This window comes from Colossoma macropomum, unplaced genomic scaffold, assembly GCF_904425465.1.
Source record: "Colossoma macropomum unplaced genomic scaffold, Colossoma_macropomum, whole genome shotgun sequence".
NCBI lineage: Eukaryota > Metazoa > Chordata > Actinopteri > Characiformes > Serrasalmidae > Colossoma > Colossoma macropomum.
Genome location: NW_023494785.1, coordinates 1,809,369 through 1,831,406, shown reverse-complemented (window position 1 = coordinate 1,831,406; position 22,038 = coordinate 1,809,369). Strand labels below are relative to the sequence as shown.

The window sequence follows — 22,038 nt, the reverse complement described above, 5'->3', positions numbered from 1 at the left end:
TGCTTATTAGCTAGACTGAATAAATTTGGAGTAAGTGCATACATTAGGTCTTTCCTCTGATCTGTCACTTTAAAGTGATATTAGTACAGATGTATGGATGAGCAGGAACAGGACTATTACTGTATTCTAAACTGATTATAGAAGGTTATGAGTGGTAATAAGGATACAGCCACACGGCATCAGCGGAGCCTCGTACTCCATACTGGCCTGTTCTTCACTTCTACACGCAGTCCTGCAACACACACAAATGACTCTGCTTAATTATTTAAGAGATGAAATTATTTGGAAATGCTGTTTTGTATTGTAACACTGGCAGAAATAGACAGGTTTTACTGAAGGAATGCAAAATGTACCTTAAAAAAGTTTTGTACACTGATCAAATCCCTGACTAAGTCAACTTCAGGCATGAAAAAAATTCAGAAAAATCCTGCTAGCGTCAAGATTTTGGACCAATCAGGGCAGAGATTCTGTATGAATCAGAGCAGAGATCTTTGGCCAATCAGGGCAGAGATCTTGGACCAATCAGGGGTGAGCTCTTGGACCAATCAGGGCAGAGATCCTGTATCAATCAGGGCAGAGCTCTTGGACCAATCAGGGCAGAGATCTTGGGCCAATCAGGGCAGAGCTTGGACAAATCAGGGCAGAGCTCTTGGACCAATCAGGGCAGAGATTCTGTATCAATCAGGGCAGAGATCTTTGGGCCAATCAGGGCAGAGCTCTGGACTAATCAGGGCAGAGATCCTGGGCCAATCAGGGCAGAGCTCTTGGACCAATCAGGGCAGAGATCCTGTATCAATCAGGGGTGAGCTCTTGGACCAATCAGGGCAGAGATCCTGCATCAATCAGGGCTGAGCTCTTGGACCAATCAGGGCAGAGATCCTGCATCAATCAGGGCAGAGCTCTTGGACCAATCAGGGCAGAGATCCTGCATCAATCAGGGCAGAGCTCTTTGACCAATCAGGGGTGAGCTCTTGGACCAATCAGGGCAGAGATCTTGGACCAATCAGGGGTGAGCTCTTGGACCAATCAGGGCAGAGATCCTGTATCACTCAGGGCAGAGCTCTTGGACCAATCAGGGGTGAGCTCTTGGACCAATCAGGGCAGAGCTCTTGGACCAATCAGGGCAGAGCTCTTGGACCAATCAGGGGTGAGCTCTTGGACCAATCAGGGCAGAGATCTTGGACCAATCAGGGGTGAGCTCTTGGACCAATCAGGGCAGAGATCCTGTATCAATCAGGGCAGAGCTCTTGGGCCAATCAGGGCAGAGATCTTGGGCCAGATATATATAGAACCATGAACATTTAAAGGACCATTTGCATGAATAAAGGGTTCTCTGCATGATGAAATCTTCTTTTTAAAAGGGTTCCATATAGCACTAAAATTGGTTCTTCTACTGTTGCAGTGTCAAGCTTGTTTCAACAGAAGAACCCTTTTTGGTGCTATATAGAACCATTTTCAAAAAGGTTCTACATAAAACCATATACAGCACATTCTCCATCAAGAAGAACCACTTCTCCATGCAAAAAACCCTTAATCAAGTCAAAGGTTCTTTGAGTGTTCATCTATGTTTTTCTTCACTAAACTCTATTTTCTAAAGGGTTTCTTTAAAGAACCCTTGACGAACCATCTGTGTTAAAGTGTGCAGGTGATTGTCAGTTAATGACAAACCCAACCCAAACACAGCTTTCGCACCTGTGTGGCTCCTGTGAGTTTTTGCTGCCCCCTGTGGTGGAGCTCGGGCATTGCAGGTAGTCCATGAACAGGATCTCCTGAGCGAAGTCGAAGTGGCAGTTCCCCGGACCCTTCCGGATCAGGAACCCGTCTGGAGGGGAGATACACACCCCGTCCACACACACTTTCAGCGCCTGCAGCTGAGAACACACACAGGAGGGTGTTAGACAGACACACGAACAGAACCTTAATCTCCGATTTACACGACGTCCCCCAAATACAGTGAGAGAAACTAAAGTAAACTTCAGACATATTCAAACTCATCTGCTCCCCTTCCTCATCTCATCTCTCTCTCTCTCCTCTCCCTCTCTATCTCTCTCTCCCTCACCCCTCTGTAAGAGTCCTCGGGTGATTTGTTGTAGTTCCAGATGCGGAGGCCGGCGATGGTCTGCGACTGGCTGAACTCGATGCTGAGGGTGTGGTCAGAGCCGGGGGAAAACGGGATGAGCCACATGTGTTCATCATCACAAGTGACGTTCTGTCCATCAAACAACCTGAGGGAGAGATGCACCAAACAAAGATATCAAATAACAGTTTTAATTCATTAAATATCCTCCGTGTTGTGTGTGTGAAGAACTGACTCTGACTAATGACACCTCTCCGCACATCACAAACGTCTCTAAATGCTCCTTCCTCCTCCAAGTGAGGGCAAAACTCAGGCAAAACTCAGAAATAACCTGCAGCAGTAACAGGCATGTGCCTGTATACTGCATATACGGTATACCGAAATACTGAAGATGTATGGTGACGTTATCGTGGACACTTCAAAATACAGTCGCTGTATTTAATCCCTTATGCGGTCAGAGTCCACCGACGGGCCCAAAGTACTGTTAGTAGGTTTATCACTAACTTCTATAACCTGAAAATAGCTCAACCAGTTTGCATTGGACTCTCTGTAATTACTGAATAATAAGCATTAGTATGTAATAAGCCTGGACAGTCTTCTGATGCAGGGCTTTCGTCCTCTGTGACGTATGTGGCATCAATCACAGAGAACATCACTTTTCAGTGAAGGAAACAAATTATAGTATAAATATATATAAAGACAATGCAGTTATTACTCTGAAGAGTCTTCCAGAGAAACAACTGGAGTCATTAATCCTGATAAAGGTGGAACAGGCCACTGAAGGGCTCTGAAAGAGGTGGTGATCACAGCTGGACGCCTACAGCAGAATGTGTTCACGAGATGGCGATGAGATGATCTAGACCAGGGGTCGGCAACCAAAACATTAAGAGCCAGTTTGTCCTTTCAATAAAAATAAAACCCCCTTTGGAAGTCACAACATTTTATGATCATTTTACCATCTTGGCTGTAAATGTGTCTCAGTATGTGCTGATGTACTAGTATAGGCTAAGAAACATAATATAAAAGAAAACAGACTCACCTTTGCTCTGCTTTAAGCTTTAGCTCAGCTGTAGCCGCTTTTCTCACATCTCCAGCAGGAAACTTTACTCGAAAGTAGAACAGTTTCTCTCAATGTTTGACTTTTTACAAAGTTGAAGTCGCTTCTCATTCGACAGCTTCTTGTTCGAATTTTCCTGTTCCACCTTAAATGGTTCCTGAGGTGCCAGAATGTAACTGCTGCACTGTTAAAGGTGGAACGGTGAAATGCGAACGAAAAGACCAGAAAGACTTCAGCTTCGCAACTTTTTAGTGTTTCAGTTTCTCGCTGCAGATTAAACGTATCAGGAAACCAGCTGGAGTGATTATAAATGTAAATCAGTCAATTCGTCTCCAAATTATCGATGTTCGTCTTAAATCTCTCTCTGCCGTTTCGCTAGGCGAGATTGTCTGTGTTGCTATGGTGACCAGCAGTCTGTGCTGATCTTCAGGGTTAAAGGGTGAATTAGCAGTTCTACATTAACTCCAGAGTTTAAGACCATTTATTGTTAAACTGTGTTGAACGATCAGCAGAGCTTTATTTTACTGTAAAGGAGGATTATTTAATTTTATAAATATAATTCTGCTGTGGAGCCACAAGAGGGCAGTAAAAGAGCCGCATGTTGCCGACCCCTGATCTAGGGGGAACGCATGCTCTGAGAGACATCTGGTGATTTACAGAAGACTTGAGTCGCCCTGTCCCTGAAGGAGACGAGGCCCTGCTGGAATGACAACTGAGTGAGAATTAGAAAACCTGTATTTTTAACTGGGTATCTTTTAATGGAGCAGTCGAGGCTGAGAGTCTACGCTGAGTTACAGCGGAAATGAGGGAAGTTTATCTTTTACTGATGCGAAACAGATCCTCTGACCCCTGATCCTCTGGGAGGAGAGCGAGAGATTGAGATAGATGGGTAAACTGTTAATATAGCAGCATTTTTGAAGATGAGGTGCAGGTCACTGACTTGTCCAGAGTTCGGAGGTCGTTGTTGTACTCAGGGAGGTCATTGAGGTCGCACGGTGACGCTGTTACCATGGAGACGTCAACAGGGATGCTCTCACCCTCCTTCCCGACGACCTCTAACCCCGTCAGGCCGAGGTAATGGGAGTCCCCCCACGTCATCAGCAGACCCAGACGCAGAGCTGCGCGCACACACACACACACACACACACACACACACACACAAACACACAATCGTACACGTCTGTGTTAGAAATGCAGCTTCACTCAAACATCACAACCTGCAGGATTCAACAGACTCACATTATCACAGCTCTGCTGCGAGTACAGCAGGCGTGGTCTCTTTCGCTCAGCTTTAAGCCTACAGAGTATCTTGAACTAGAGGTGGGAAATACAGCAAAATGTAATATCGTTACACTTCAGGACGTTTTTACGATACACAGTATGTCACAATATTTATTTCTACTAAAACCTGATAAGTAAGAACAGACTAATAGTGCCACATTTAGAAAAATTACTTGTATTCATCATTTCACACACTGTGCTGCACTAAATCCAACCAAACAGGACTAACGATACTCTGATTCTAATCAAATCTGCAGTTGGGAAGTGTTTTTAAGCACTGCCGATATCCCCACTATGCTCAGAAAAGCCTACTGTGATGTTATTTTTCATGATAATGATAAATACTGTCATATTGCCCAGCTCTATGTTGAACACTGAAGAAAAAAAACAAATGGTACTAGTGATAGATGAACCTACCAGGCCTGGGCAATAAAGAAAAAAAACAGATAATTAACTTTACTACATCGTTAATGTATGCTTCAGGCATTTTCTATGGTAGTTTTGTGTTACTCTGTTCCTTTATTATAATGATCACACTCCACATTAAAACAACTCTGCTGTAGAAACAGTATGGCTGGTCGATATGACTAAAAATCCTGATATCATTGATATAATTTCAGTTAATTATTATTAGATTCAGATTATTATTATTATATATTCAAACATACACTTTGTACACTTATACGTCTCCCTATGGACGATTTTAATTCAGAAGCTAACTCTGCTGACTGTCCTGCTGGTTGTGCTGTTGTGAGTGAACAGCTAGACTTCTCCCTCCGTGTTCAGGGAGTAAAAGACACACAGCACCATCTAGTGGACTGTAGAAGTAACTGTTGGAGGCTTTGCAGCCAATACTGGACTAAGGAACAGAACAGTTTATCAAAAACACTTCAAAAATACATAAATCCCACTGCACAGCTGCTGTGATGAGGGGTTTTCTTACTCTTGCCTGTGTAGAGTCCACAACTCTGGAGCTCCGGATCAACAACCGGCTCGGCCCCAGGGTCCGGCTTCGACTGGAAAACACACAGAGATCCAACAGTGTTCAAAAGTTTGGAATTAATGTTCTCAGTAATATAAAAGCAACCTGGCTGCAAATACACATATAACATGACTGTAATCTGCTCATCCTGAACAACAGGTTCCAGCTGAACGTGAGGACTGTAGGAAGCTGTAGATAAAAATGCAGAAAATGTTGGATGAGTTCAGAATGATGAAATGAATGATGAAGAGCTGTAGAAAACACTAAACTGACTGAGAAAACTGTAGAGCATTAAGAATTATATTAAACTATAATAAAGTCAATACTCATAATTCATCATGTTTCAAAAGTGGAGATCGAATCTCATGAGGGATTAAAAAAAATCACGTAAATAGATTACAGTATATTATTTACCACGTCATTCACTTCTTGTACACTGAATTTTTTAAAAAAGGTGAATAGAACAGCCTTATGAAAAGTTTATATTATTATAGTTATTTAAGCAACAGAACACAGAGGGAGTGAGTTATCATGGAATAACATCACGGCTGTGATTTGGTCACCGTAGATCATCGCAGCCGTGATGTTATTGGCGATAACACACTCCTCGAGTGTTCTACTGCTTTAATACAACAGTTAAATAAAGTAATAAATTAATAAACTGGGCCGTGAACGCGGCGTTTAATATGTTTTAATGTTCGCAGTTCCTTCACCAAATTATAGTTCCTTAACAAGCAGCTTGTTGCTATGTCAGAGTAACGAGCTCCGCCCACTCGCTGCACAGCCGGCAGTTCATTCTCCAGCTCCTTACACTAAATTCCCAAACTGTCACAACTGAGCAGCTTTTCAGTCGGCAGCTGTGACAGAAGAACAGCTGAACAACCTGGAATCAGCCAGAAATGAACCGAATACCATTCGCCAAACGTGTGGTCTGATCTTCAGAGTCTGACCAAATCAGACTGAGTCGTAAAACTGCCACAATATCAAGTTTAGCCCAGTTTTGTCAGTTTTTGCCAGATCAGTATTAATGTTGTTTTGTTCCAGCCAGTCTGTAAAGCATCTTACAGCCCATTTAGTTTGGCGAATGGTGTTGGGTTCATCAGCTTGTGTGGCCGGAACTTACTGTTGTATAACACTGTATAACCAGAATCCGCAGGCACAGTACAGAGACTACACATCATACAAAAACCGAGGTACGAGGTTCGCATTTTACAGCCATCATCTGTTAGTTACCCTCATAAACTCTCACAATTCATCATAGCGGTGTTGTATGTTAGCCTTCAGTAGGTGTGCTGCACACCTGTACCTTTACATCTCAAGAAGTCAAACTGCTCTGGGCATCATTAGCGTAGCATCTCATAGAGAGATAAACACAGCGGGCGGTTCAGTCCACGGCCGGACCACCGCCGCTCTGAGGTCAGCCGAGAGCCAGTCACTGCTAATTGTGTAGCCTCGTCTACCTCGGTGTCCTCATAGCTAGTTATAGCCATGCTTTTACTGCTGCTGTGCTGATTACGTTACAGCGCCACCTTGTGGTGTACTGCCACAAATGCTGTGACAAATGACAGGAATCCACCGAATACAACGCTTATTAGAAAACAGTGTTTTCCATGAAGACACCTGTCGGAGTTTTGTCGAGAGCTGGAGGTGGCATGAAATTTGATGGACGCATCCGCCTGTAATTCTCTATGCAGGGAAAACTCTGCACTTATGACAGAATGTGCGGTAATTTGTTACCAGTGTCCTGGTGCGGATACCAGAAAACCGCAGGAAAAATGAAAATAACCGGTACCGCTTTTTCACTACAGTACTCCATAAGAACTGTTTTGGTAAGAAAATCACCCTCAGTGCGTCTGGTCGACTACAGATGTAGCAGACAGAGAGAGAGATTAGTGTGAAAAGCGCCGCAGTAGCCATTAACATGCTCTCTCTCTCTTTCTCACAAACACACCTCTCTGAATCCGGCCTGTGTGAACGGTCTTTCCTCTCCCTCTCCGTCTGCGGTCCGCGGACGCTGAAGCTCCTCCTCCTCCAGGCCAGGCTCCACCCCCTCCACATTTCCCCCAAAAGTGTCATCATAACGAGACATCGCTTCCAGGATCTCATCATCAGTGGTGAAGAGAATCGTGTCACCGAACTGATCCAAACCTGAGAGAGAGATGCAAAGAAATATATTAGGATTCTTAGCCATATTATCGGTCATTCTAGAGAAAATATTCTAGGATTTTTGGCCATATTATTGGTCGTTCTAGAGAAAATATTCTAGGATTTTTGGCCATACTACAGAAAAATATTCCACGATTTTTGGCCATATTATTGGTCATATTACAGAAAATATTCTAGGATTTTTAGCCATATTATTGGTCATATTGCAGAAAATATTCTAGGATTTTTGGCCATATTATTGGACATATTACAGAAAATATTCCACGATTTTTGGCCATATTATTGGTCATATTACAGAAAATATTCTAGAATTTTTGGCCATATTATTGGTCATACTACAGAAAATATTCTAGGATTTTTGGCCATATTATTGGTCATATTACAGAAAATATTCTAGAATTTTTGGCCATATTACAGAAAAATATTCCACGATTTTTGGTCATATTATTGGTCATATTGCAGAAAATATTCTAGGATTTTTGGCCATATTATTGGACATATTACAGAAAATATTCCACGATTTTTGGCCATATTATTGGTTATACTACAGAAAATATTCTAGGATTTTTGGCCATATTGTTGGTCAGATTACAGAAAATGTTCCAGGATTTTTGGCCATATTGTTGGTCATATTACAGAAAATATTCCACGATTTTTGGCCATATTACAGAAAATATTCTAGGTTTTTTGGCCATATTATTGGCCATATTACAGAAAATATTCTAGGATTTTTAGCCATATTATTGGTCATATTGCAGAAAATATTCTAGGATTTTTGGCCATATTATTGGACATATTACAGAAAATATTCCACGATTTTTGGCCATATTATTGGTCATATTACAGAAAATATTCTAGAATTTTTGGCCATATTATTGGTCATACTACAGAAAATATTCTAGGATTTTTGGCCATATTATTGGTCATATTACAGAAAATATTCTAGAATTTTTGGCCATATTACAGAAAAATATTCCACGATTTTGGTCATATTATGGTCATATTGCAGAAAATATTCTAGGATTTTTGGCCATATTATTGGACATATTACAGAAAATATTCCACGATTTTTGGCCATATTATTGGTTATACTACAGAAAATATTCTAGGATTTTTGGCCATATTGTTGGTCAGATTACAGAAAATGTTCCAGGATTTTTGGCCATATTGTTGGTCATATTACAGAAAATATTCCACGATTTTTGGCCATATTACAGAAAATATTCTAGGTTTTTTGGCCATATTATTGGCCATATTACAGAAAATATTCTAGGATTTTTGGCCATATTATTGGTCATATTACAGAAAATATTCTAGCAATAAATATATATTTGGTATTTTGACCATATTACAGAAAAATATAATTCTGGCTATATTATGGAAGAATATATCAAGCGATTTGGCCATATTACTGAAAAATATATTTGGGATTTTGAGTAATTTTATTGGTCACATAAGGTAAAAATACAATCAGGATTTTTGACCATGGTATGTTAAAATACATAGGGATTTCTGATGTTGTTGGCTGTTACAAAAACACAAATACATAATAAGACACATCGTGACCCATCCTGCTTTGTGCTGCTGCGTCCTGTCACCCACCTCCTGTGAGCGTCCCGGAGGCTTTGGCGATTTCTCCTCTGAAGATGCAGCGTCCGTCCAGCGTCATCTCCACCTCCCTGACGCCCCTGAAGGAGTGAATGCGGGACTTGTTGTAGTTCCAGATGCGGATCATGGCCAGGCGGAGCGTGGAGCCCAGGTCCAGGGAGATCAGGTGTCTGCGGCCCGGAGTGAACGGAGCCAGCCACAGGTGCATGTCGTCCTGAGTGCGGTTAACGCCGTCCGTCAGGTTGGAGACCACGCGGGGGTCCCTGCCATAGGCCGGAAGGACGTTGATGTCTGGAGGGTCGGCTGTGACGCTGACCGGAGTGACCGGCTCTCCGCTGGAGCTGTAGATCTCTATTCCATTCAAGCCAACGTAGTGGCGGTCGCCCCACGTGGACAGGATGCTGACCAGCAGGTGGCGCCCTTGAGGAAGCACCGGAATCTCAAAGTCCTCGTCCAGCGGGTCGCGTGGGTCATCCTCGGTATCGGAGGTCACGGGGTCGGCAGTCGCGGGAGTCAGAGGTCACGGCCGCAGGGCGGCGGGACTGGCGCTGCAGAAACTCGTCGAAGATGTCCCCCTCCAGGGACATGTTGGAAATGCGGCCCTTCTGGCTCTGATTGAACTTCATCAGTGAATCCCACGACTCCATTAACGTGTCGTCCTGCTCGCTCCGCCAATCAGAACGCAGCCTTTGGCTACTGCTGGAAACTGGACCAAAGTCATCTAGAGAAACTGATGAAGAAAAGTGAGAAATGAGGTCACAGCCTGTTGCTGCCATCACTTCCCATCAGGATCATAAATATGAGCTCCTGATCTTAAAGTTGGCTTTCCGTTACAATAAAGCACAACGTTGGCCTGTTTTTAACGTCCTCGTCTGAAAGACTTTATCATTAACTGATGTAATCTAACGTTGCATTTTAGGCTAAATGTTTAATTAGTCTATGAAAAAGTGAATTCTAAAAATATAAAATATGTTAGAATTGTAGCTGTATTACTGGTCTCATTACAGAAAATCATATTAAGGTTTTTGACCATATTACAGAAAAAAATGATGGAATTTTTTTAGCTACATTATGGAAAAATAAATCAAAATGTTCGGCTTTTGTACTTTTGTGATGACAGTGTAAACGTATGTAATTACATATAAATACATTATGACCATATTATTGGTCACATTACAGAAAAATACATCAGGATATTTGGCCATATTATTGTTCATACAACAGAAAATAACAGGATTCTTGGCCATATTACTAATCAATTTGCAGAAAAATAGAATATTTGGCCATATAATGTTAAACAGTAATGGAATTTTCAGCCATATTAACAAAAAGTGTAACCAGCACTTCTTGTGCTACATTACAAGAATATATTTCAGGATATTAGGCCTTATTATGGAAAGATATATTGGGATTTAGGGCTGTTTTATTGACTATATTACAGAAATACATCAACATTTTGGGCTTTTGTACTTTTGTGCTTACAATGTTGCTCGCTAGACCATCCAATGGCACATAAAGACAGCAGAAGTCTTTTGTTTACAGTAAAGCAGTGTTCTGTACACTGTTTTTACACCGGCTTGTCCTCATCTGGCAGGTATTTTATCATTAATTGATATTATGCAACATTGCATTTGGCCTAAATGTTTGCAATGGTCTCCCAAGAGGATTTGTCAGAAGCTTTCCAACGAAATTGTTGAACATGGCATTGTTTTATGAGCTTACATTGCCAATATTAGCACTTAAGGCTACTAAAACTATCTAGGCGAGGATTTTTACAGACGTCAGTGTCACTGCTAGGTTGAGAGGGATCCACCACCCAAAAATGTCCAGACAAGAGAGGCTCTGTGGTCAGAAAATGACCATTAATTTAGGACTAGAGGATCACCAACACAAACTGTGCATCAACAGATGATCTACAGCCTCTAAATGTACACCAGCAAGGCGAAGGGGTTTCTAATAAAGAGGCCAGGGAGTGTAGATCAGCAGATGGGCTGCTTCTATTTTCAAATTAGGTTATTAAACACTTCGACCAGCAGCAGCCGGTACTGGCAGCACCCACTCCTACAGCAGATGCTCGTGTCTCTCTCTGTATCCCCAACACTGCCTCTCTCTCACCCAGTCATCATTCATTCTGCAATGCTAGTTTCTGCATTTCTTCTGTGAGGCTAATCCAGATTAGCCTACATTAGGTCACTCCAGATTGGGTTAGTTACACCACAGGTGACACCACAACGCAATCAGCAGCTTTAGGATATTCCAGACAGCGCTGCTCCTGCTTCAGCTTCACTGAGCTACACCTGCTTATGGTCTACACCAGCAGATTTCCCACCTAGAAGCCACTGCGTCTTCAATTCGCTGCCTGAGTCAGGAGAGTCTTCAGTCAGCAAACTGCTGAGCTAAGTTAGAGGGCAGGCCGGACGCTTAGCTAAAGCTAGTCTACACTGAAAGAAGCAGACTGGGCCTTCCTTGAGGACAGCGCTCATCGGTGTGGGGGATGAGTGGGGATTAGTGCGCTGCCTGACTGGGCGTGACGAAGCAGACTGCAGGCTGGGTAATCAGGTTACAACACTCAAACACTCCTCTCCTCCGAAACACCAGCCGAGAGCCCGAATCAGGCCAGGAATTTCTCTGACGCATCCGAACTGAACCACAGCACGGAGATCCCGAGCCTGACTAGAGCCTGACAAAGTTTTAGGCCAACATATTTCTATCCCAACCCAACCACAGTCAAACGGTACTGTTTTAGATCTGACTGTGGCCCGATAATAGAAATCTGCCCAAACCCGACTGTATAAAATTCTGTCCAAACATGAGTGTATTCCAGCAAAAATCTGCTCTAAAACCAACTGAATTCCAACAAAATTCTGTTACAAACCTGACTGTATTCCAATAAAACTGCCCAAACCCGACTATATTCCGATAAAATTCGGCCCAAACCCGACCATATTCCGATAAAATTCGGCCCAAACCCGACTGCATTCCAACAAAATTCTGCCCAAACCCGACTGTATTTCAATAAAATTCTGCCCAACCCCGACTGTATTCCGATAAAATTCTGCCCAAATCTGACCATATTCCTGGAAAATTCTGTCCAAATCCGACTGTATTCCGAGAAAATTCTGCCCAAACCCTGAGCCTGACTGCGCCTGACAGAATTGTGCCTGAAGTCAATGTAGGCTGCCAAAATTTAGTTTGAACCCGACTGTATTCCAACAAACTTATGTCAGAATCCAGCAGTATTCCAAAGAGATTGTCAGAATCTGACTGTATTTCAAGAAACAGTCAAGATCAGACTTGAATTATCTCAATAAACCTCTGTCTGAACTTAACAGTAGCCTGGCAAAAGGGTCTGAATCCAATTGTAGCTTGAAAAAATTCTATTCAGTCCCGATCATATTCCAACAAAGTCCTGCCTCGGACCTGAATGTATTACTGACAAAACTCAAAACTCAGTCCGAGCTCAACCAACACCGAACAGAGGCTGACTTAGCCCTTAATGACGGCTCCTGTTAATCCGTGATCAAATCATCACTATTCTGTCAGTTCCAGGTGAGGCAGGTGTACCTGAGGCAGTGATGTCAGAGGTTCTCTCGTGGTTGTGGTTCAGGCTTGGTTTGTTTTTTGAGCGTGCGGATCCTCTCCTGCCGCTGACCGGCCGGTGCGGTTTCTGATTTAGCTCGTCCAGCAGGTCCAAATCCCGTTTTGGCAGGACGTTCGTGTCCAGGTCCGACGGTCTGCTTTCTGATTCTCCGTCCAGGTTGAGTTCAGGGTCCAGCTCCAGTGAATCGGCACTGAACTCTGACGAAGCTTCTCTCTGCAACCCGTTTAGCGCCCTCTTGTGGCCGGAGGCTGCGGGGGTAATATGACATTAGCGTTATTGTGTCACTTCTTGAATGATGAACAGCTGTATGGATCAAATACTGAATAAACAACATTGTACATCGTTTTCACAGCCTTTTTTTACAACAAGGCTCTACAGTTTTCCTGTCACATACAGATCGTCTCTGACTTTACATCTACAAGGTGGACTGACAAGGTGGGAGTGTCTAATAGAGTGGACAGTGAGTGGACACAGTGTTTAAAAACTCCAGCAGCACTGCTGTGTCTGATCCACTCACACCAACACAACACACACTAACACACCACCACCACGTCAGTGTTACTGCAGTGCTGAGAATGATCCACCACCCAAATAGTACCTGCTCTGTGAGTATCAGAGAAACAGATGGACTACAGTGTGTAACTGTAGAACTACAGAGTGAAACTATATGGTCAGTGGAGCTGATATAGTGGACAGTGAGTGTAGTTACGAGGAGGTGGACTTAATGAAGTAGCCGATCTGTGTATACCAGCCTTAAAGGTGCAGTATTTATGGGTAAATACAGTGTTTTCTGATGGTGATGCTGATGCTGTATTCCTGCTCACCTTTCCCGGAGGACGCGCCACACACCCTGGCTGGGTTGCAGGGGATGTCGGGCAGCACGGAGTGTTTGGGTTTTGGTTTCGTTTCCTCAGCTGCATTCTGTGCTGTGAGCCACAGGGGGCGCTCACGTTCCCGCGGTGACCGGAGCCACTCGGGAGTCCGGCAGGAGGCAGGCTGGGTGGTCACCGTAGTAACTGCCTCTCTCTGTTGCTGCTTCTGCCCCAGGGTGAGGTCCAGTGGGGGCGAATCTCGCTCTAACGAGTCCCTCTGCATCGCACGGTTGTCAGAGGCGATGGCAGGAGCGACGCCGCGCTCCGATTGGTCGAGACTGACCTGGCTCGCTTCCTTTACATAGGCAGGGCTGAGCGCCAACTGGCTGGTGCTACTCCTCTCGGTTGGCTCCTTTGGGTAGGCAGGGATGGGCTGGTCTGATTGGCTGGGGCTGATTTCCGGGACCCTGTCGTCATAGCGATGCGGACTACAGCCCCGCAGGCTGTGTCCTGAGGAGACGGGGCTGGGAGAGGTGCACTCTGGGAGATGTAGTTCCTGTAGGTCGATGGTGGTGCTGCAGTCGAACACCTGGTTGCCACAGCCTTTTTGAAGCTGGCCTTCAAACACCAGCGTGCTGTTCACATACAGGCGCACCTCACGCGCTCCGACGTCCAGCTCCTACAAACAACACACATGTGGAGCTGACTCAGGGTAAAACAGTCTAAACAGCTATGATGCTATATATCATACAACATTAAACCCAGGATACTTTCAAATAATATTAACAATACGTTATATATTATGCAATAACACATCATTGTTATTATTATTATTAGCTTTATTTATTATTATTCAAATTCTTATTTTGATTATGATTTTTATTATTATTTTAGTCACTTTAATTAATTTTTAGTTTACTTTTTTATCTTAGTCTCCTTTTATTTTGATTTGATTTACTTTTACATTTTAGCTATGTTTTAAGTATTGTTTTAAATTTTTATTATATTTTTATTATTAACGTTTCATTTTTTATACTTACCTGACTTGAGTCTTTTTTTTATTTATTAAATTTACTTTTCTTATTTGATATTTTCTTACACATTATCGATCCCTTGTTCTGTATCAACTCCGCAACATTGTAAATGAGGGTCACCCTCAATGTTCTCTGAGATTAAATAAAGGTTGATTGATTGATTGATTGATTGATATTGCACCTTTCATATATTAAAATGCTAAGTGTTTTACAATGAAAAAGGCAGATGAAAGCAAGCATAAGAGAAGAAATGGAAAACAGAAGTTAAGAATACTGAAATGATGAAAAGAAAATGCAATAAAAACTATTAAAAATAAATATTGCCAAAAAAAAAAAGATATTTTGGAGATACATGGTTTTCATTGGACAGAGATAAAACACAAGTCATCATCATCATCATCATCATCATCATCATTATCAGCTGCTCCCAGGCCAACTTGGAGATATAATCCCTCCAGCGGGTCCTAGGACAACCCCGGGTCTTGTCCTGGTAGGCCATGCCGGGTACACCCCCACCGGGAAGCGTCCAGGGGCTCAGACTTGGAGGTGCTGATCCGCATACCCACCGCTTCACACTCAGCTGCAAACCACTCCAGTGAGCGCTGGAGGCATCCATGTGATCCAGCCAAAAGAACAACATCATCTGCAAATAGCAGAGACACCACCCTCCGGGCTCCATACATACTGCCTTCCTGACCTCGGCTACACCTTGACACCCTGTCCATGAATATCATGAACAGGAGTGGAGACAAGGCGCAACCCTGGCGGAGTCCAACACTAACACTGAAAGAGTCTGACTTTATGCTGAGTCTACGAACACAGCTCTCACTCCCGGAGTACAGAGAGATTAGCAAACTCCCATGCCCCCTCAACAATCTGTGAGAGGGTGAAAAGCTGGTCCATTGTTCCACGGCCGGGACAGAATCCGCATTGTTCCTCCTCAATCTGAGGTTCAACTATCGGTCAGAGTCTCCTTTCCAGCACCTTGGCATAGACTTTCCCAGGGAAGCTGAGCAATGTGATACCTCGGTTGTTGGCATACACCCTCCGGTCCCTTTTCTTAAAAATAGGGCCCACGATCCCGGTCTGCCAGTCCAAGGGTACTGTTCCCGAGGTCCATGCAATATTGCAGAGGCGCGTCAGCCACGACAGCCCCACAATATCCAGAGCCTTAAGCATCTCTGGACGAATCTCATCCACCCCCGGTGCCTTGCCACTGAAGAGCTTGCCAACTACCTCAGTGACCCCCACCAGGAAAATGGAGCTTGACACACCAGAAGCCTCTGGCCCTGACTCCTGTGAGGGAGGCATGTCCCCCGGATTAAGGAGTTCCTCAAAGTGCTCCTTCCACCGACCGACAATATCCTCATTTGAAGCCAGAGTTTCTCCACCCCTGCCGAATACAGCTTGGGCGAAGCCACCCCTACTGCTCCTGAGTCGCCGGACAGTTGTCAGAACCTCCTTGAGGCCGACCGAAAGTCTTTTTCCATGGCTTCACCAAACTCCTCCCACGCCCTGGATTTTGCTTCCGCCACCGCTACCACTGCCACCTTTTCTGCCTGACAGTACCTATCTGCTGAGTCGGGAGTCCTTTGGGCCATCCAGTCCCTAAAGGCCTCTTTCTTCAGCTTGACGGCCTCCCTTCACCACCGGTGTCAATCGGGGGTTCTTGGGTTACCGCCCTGACAGGCACCCACAAGCTTTTGGTCACAGCTAAGCCTGGCAGCTTCCACAATGGAGGTTTTGAACAGGGTCCATTCAGACTCCATGTCCCCTACCTCCTCCGGGACGTGAGAGAAGCTCTCCCGAAGGTGGGAGTTAAAATCATTCTGAACAGGGGCCTCTGACAGTCGTTCCCAGCACACCCTCACTGTTCGCTTGGGCCTACCGGGTCTGACCACCAGATGGTGATCAGTTGACAGCTCAGCACCTCTCTTCACCCGAGTGTCCAGAACATATGGTCCCAAGTCAGATGAAATGGCAACAAAGTCGATCATTGACCTATGACCCAAGGAGCTCTGGTACCATGTATACTTATGAACATCCTTGTGTTCGAACTTGGTGTTTGTTATGGACAATCCATGCCTAGCACAGAAGTCCAATAACAATTCACCATTCGGGTTTAGATAGGGCAGGCCGATACCCCCAGGGACGGTACCCCTAGGCCTGGCTCCAGGGGTAGGTCCCGGTGACCCTCTCCCGGGCAGGGTACACGATTGTCTGTGTCCATTTGTCAAAGAGGGTTTTTGGATCGAGTTAGTCTGGGTCTTCACTCCAGACCTGTTCACCCTGGGAGACCCTACCAGGAGCATATTGCTCCCGACGACTTAGCTCTGAAGACCCCTAGACCACACAAGCCCTTCCGCCTTGACAAGGCCCCGATCCAAGAAGAGACCAGTGAAATACAAGTAAAATCATCAAAAATAAAAAATAAATACACAACGTATACAACCAAAAAAGGTAAACAAAAAAACAAGATAACAACAACAAAAACCCTAAAATTTGTACTATATAATATTGTTGCTAACATATAATCTGAATAATACAGACATGGTTGAGACTGATTATCAGCACATTCATGTACACATTCATGTAAAACATGGAGCAGATGGAACAGACGTAATGAAATTTGGTTTAGTTAGTACTTTAGTTTTTGTTCATCAAAATTAAAATTTAAATAAAATGCTGCAAAATAAAGTAACTGGTTGAAAAAAAAACAGCTAATCTGTTTGAGTTGAACTGATGAACAACTTTTACAGTGCAAGCTGATGTTTAATTACTTCTCCTACTTAATTACTTAATTCACTTACTAGTGAAAGCATGAAAAAAGTGTAAGATAAATATCATTTCTAAAATACTAAATAAACAAAAACATCTCGATTTAACATAACGGGGGGAAAATATACGTTTTGGAACACTTTACATTTTTAAAACTATATTTTTCCCCAACATAACCTCAGCAAATAAATAGAAACTGTGGGTTAAAATTCCCAGAAAAACGTCATATTTGAGTGTGTCTCTGTAGAGGATGTGTTTATTTATTCACACCTGGAAAATCAACAACAAATGGAATTAGCGATGCGAACCTGCCAGGCTCACATTCTCAACTCTCAGAGCACTTAAATAACACCTAAATAAACAATCCAGCACATAAAAACACCAAAAACATCCCCACTACTCCCTCAAGTGTACATATTCTTTAAATCTTATGGTTTGAAGCAGTTTTTACCTCAGAAACACAGAGATTTCTAAACGGCTAGAAGCTGCAGTCAGCTAAGTTAGCATACAGCGGCTAGCTGAGCACGACTGCTACAAGCTTCCTTTAGCTGTTTCTATGGTAACAGCTACACACTGTTAGCGAGCTATGCTAACATCAGAGTGAAAAACAGAGCTAGAGACTATGAAACACTCACACACACACACTCACGCACACTCACACACACTCACACACACACACTCACACACACTCACACACACTCACACACACTCACTCACACACACTCACACACACTCACACACACTCACACACACACGGTGTATCAGACCTGAGGGTGTCCTGGGAGTGAGTGGAGCTGGTTTGGGAGCGCTGTGTGATTCAGAGAGTATCTGTGAGCTAAACTCTGAGGCTGAAGCTGAACTCATCTATAATCCCCACAGCTAATCTCCTACTGTCTCTCTCACACACTCACACACACACACACACACACACACACACACTCACACTCACACACACTCACTCACAGACACACTCACACACACACTCACACACACACACTCACACACACACAGCTGACCTACTCTCAAAAACCGCACACACTTCATAATCTCACACAGAATACGGTTTAGCTCTCTGTCCAAACAGACTGCGTTAGCATCACGCTAATGCCTGCTTTCCTGTGGGGTTTTACTCAGGAGTTCCACGCAGAACCAGTATAAACCTACAATTACTAAAACTGGGTCGTTTCAGTTGGGTTCTTCTCTAATGGAACCCTGGAGATTCAGGAATCTAGATTATACATTCTAATGGAACTTCGCTTTAGCTAACGTTCTGCAAGATTTAGCTAACGTTCTGCAGGATTAAGCTAACGTTCTGCAGGATTTGGCTAACGTTCTGCAGGATTTAGCTAACATTCTGCAGGATCTAGCTAACGTTCTGCACGATTTAGCTAACGTTCTGCATGATTTGGCTAAGGTTCTGCAGGATCCAGCTAACATTCTGCACGATTTAGCTAACATTCTGCAAGATTTAGCTAACATTCTGCAGCTAACATTCTGCAAGATTCAGCTAACGTTCTGCAGGATCTAGCTAACGTTCTGCAGGATCTAGCTAATGTTCTGCAAGATTTAACTAACATTCTGCAGGATCCAGCTAACATTCTGCAAGATTTAGCTAAGATTCTGCAGGATCCAGCTAACGTTCTGCAGGATTTAGCTAACATTCTGCAAGATTTAGCTAAGATTCTGCAGGATCCAGCTAACGTTCTGCAGGATTTAGCTAACATTCTGCAGGATTTAGCTAACGTTCTGCATGATTTAGCTAACGTTCTGCACGATTTAGCTAACATTCTGCAAGATTTAGCTAACGTTCTGCAGGATCTAGCTAATGTTCTGCAGGATTTAGCTAAGGTTCTGCAAGATTTAGCTAACGTTCTGCAGGATCTAGCTAACGTTCTGCAAGATTTAGCTAACATTCTGCAAGATTTAGCTAGATCCTGCAGAACGTTAGCTAACGTTTTGCAGGATTTAGCTAACGTTCTGCAGGATCTAGCTAACGTTCTGCAGGATTTAGCTAACATTCTGTAGGATCTAGCTAACGTTCTGCACGATTTAACTAACATTCTGCAAGATTTAGCTAACGTTCTGCAGGATTTAGCTAATGTTCTGCAAGATTTAGCTAACGTTCTGCAGGATCTAGCTAACGTTCTGCAAGATTTAGCTAACATTCTGCAAGATTTAGCTAAGGTTCTGCAGGATCTAGCTAACGTTCTGCAAGATTTAGCTAACATTCTGCAAGATTTAGCTAAGGTTCTGCAGGATCCAGCTAACGTTCTGCAGGATTTAGCTAACATTCTGCAGGATCTAGCTAACGTTCTGCAGGATTTAGCTAACGTTCTGCAGGATTTAGCTAACGTTCTGCCAGATTTGCTGATGTTCTGCACCATTTAGCTAATGTTCCGCAGGATCTAGCTAACATTCTGCAGGATTTAGCTAACGTTCTGCAGGATCTAGCTAACGTTCTGCAGGATCTAGCTAACGTTCTACAGTAAATCAGCTCACGTTCTGCAGGAATTTACACATCAGCTGTTACTGCCTTTGTTACATGTTGATATTCAGCATTTCAGAATGAAGCTCAAACAGACGTTAGAAAAAGGAGTCACACTCACGTTCAAACTGCGGTTATAATTCCAGATTTTAATGCGGGAGATGCTGAAATCCGGAGACCGTTCTGCATTTCTGACCACGAAGTACAGCTGAACAGGAGCGTGAAACGTACACGCCCACATATTACGCTCTTTAGTGGTCTGTAAACACACAAACACAAACTTATGGGCATATAAATAATCAGCTCGATCTGGAAGATATTCAAGCCCTACAGTAACTGTTTCTCTTTAGCTTTGTTATCTTCTAACACTAAGAACACTTAGACGTCACAGTTAGCGCTGACAATAAGAAAAACATAATTTTATACTAATTATTATTCATTATTATTAAATATTATTAATTATTACTCATAGCTATTATAACAAGCTAAGAAATTCCCCATGGACCCTCACAGAGCAGGTACTATTTGGGTGGTGGGTCATTCTCAGCACTGCAGTAACACTGACGTGGTGGTGGTGTGTTAGTGTGTGTTGTGCTGGTCTGAGTGGATCAGACACAGCAGGGCTGCTGGAGTTTTTAAACACCTCAGTGTCACTGCTGGACTGAGAATAGTCCACCAACCAAAAATATCCACTCGGCAGCGTCCTGTGGGCAGCATCCTGTGACCACTGATGGAGGACTAGAAGATGACCAACACAAACTGTGCAGCAGCAGATGAGCTATCGTCTCTGACTTTACATCTACAAGGTGGACCGATAAGGTAGGAATGTCTAAAAGAGTGGAAAGTGAGTGGACACAGTGTTTAAAAGCTCAGATCCACTCGTACCAGCGCAACACACACTAACACACCACCACCACGTCAGTGTTACTGCAGTGCTGAGAATGATCCACCACCCAAATAGTACCTGCTCTGTGAGGGTCCATGGGGGTCCTGACCACTGAAGAACAGGGTAAAAGGGGGCTAACAAAGTATCAGAGAAACAGATGGACTACAGTCTGTAACTGTAGAACTACAAAGTGCACCTATATAGTAAGTGGAGCTGATAAAATGGACAATGAGCGTAGAAACAAGGAGGTGGTCAGAATGTTATATATACATAAAATTTTAGACAGCGAAACTAACAGAAAAAAGTCAGAAGTGCAGACTCAAACCTGTCAATACAGAATATAAAGGTAACTTTATAATGTTGCTATGCAATTAATTACAAACATTTAAACAAATGTTTTTTACACAGAGGCGCTTCAGGGCTTCCAAGAGTAAACTGACTTCATATCCAGTATAAGAAATCAGAACATTTGTCTTTATTAAGATATTTGTCTCCATATGTGTTTACATCCATTAACAGAGCTCACTTTAGTCTTTCCGTTGACGAGCGCTGCGAGGTTGCCGGGTTGGTCGGTGTTTCGGATGTCCAAGTCGTGAGGAGAGACGTAGAGCCTGCGGTTCCTCCGACAGAAAAACTGAACCTCCGTCAGTCCAACACGACCAGGGTTACCCCAGTTAGACAAAATCTCCATGGTAACATACAGAGTGGACGTCACCTCTGTCACGGTCGGTTTTCTCGTCCACTGCAACAGAAATGAATAACATCCTGTTAATGATCCCACCAACAGTAATAATAACAGCAGGCAGAAGATAACTGGCACTTACAACTGCAATTAACTATTAGTTCTATGATCAATTCATCTATTGGCTATTATTCCATTAATAAACTAATCTGACAATAGAAGTCATATCGCCCCCTGCACTTCCTGTAGTGTATTACAGTCTGTCAGAGTGACTGTGTGGATCATATGAACATTATAGAGGCTTTTTAAATGAAACAGTAGAAGCCATATCGCCCCCTACACTTCCTGTAGTGTATTACAGTCTGTCAGAGTGACTGTGTGGATCATATGAACATCACAGGAGTCCAAGTGATATTACTGCAATAATGTGCCCACAATAACAATAGCTATACATTGATTCTGCAAAAACAAATATATCACCATATTTTTAATGTATGTTTATTCTACCCCTAATCCAGGTGTGACATTGTGATATGATCTTGTTTTTGTACTAAATCAGTACGATATTAGGTAGTTCTTTTAGTTTTCA

At 43.3% G+C, this 22,038-nt stretch overlaps 1 protein-coding gene across 1 annotated transcript in view; it reads right to left on the bottom strand.

The window, feature by feature from the left end:
• LOC118815174 (katanin-interacting protein) overlaps positions 1–22,038 on the bottom strand; it is a 49,650-nt gene that overhangs the window by 10,040 nt on the left and 17,572 nt on the right. The window contains 12 exon segments of the mRNA XM_036581105.1: positions 168–232; positions 1,693–1,871; positions 2,060–2,225; positions 4,075–4,252; positions 5,359–5,431; positions 7,349–7,545; positions 9,166–9,647; positions 9,649–9,901; positions 12,736–13,020; positions 13,597–14,263; positions 20,003–20,140; positions 21,294–21,509. Of these exon segments, the coding sequence (XP_036436998.1) occupies positions 168–232; positions 1,693–1,871; positions 2,060–2,225; positions 4,075–4,252; positions 5,359–5,431; positions 7,349–7,545; positions 9,166–9,647; positions 9,649–9,901; positions 12,736–13,020; positions 13,597–14,263; positions 20,003–20,140; positions 21,294–21,509 (2,899 nt within the window).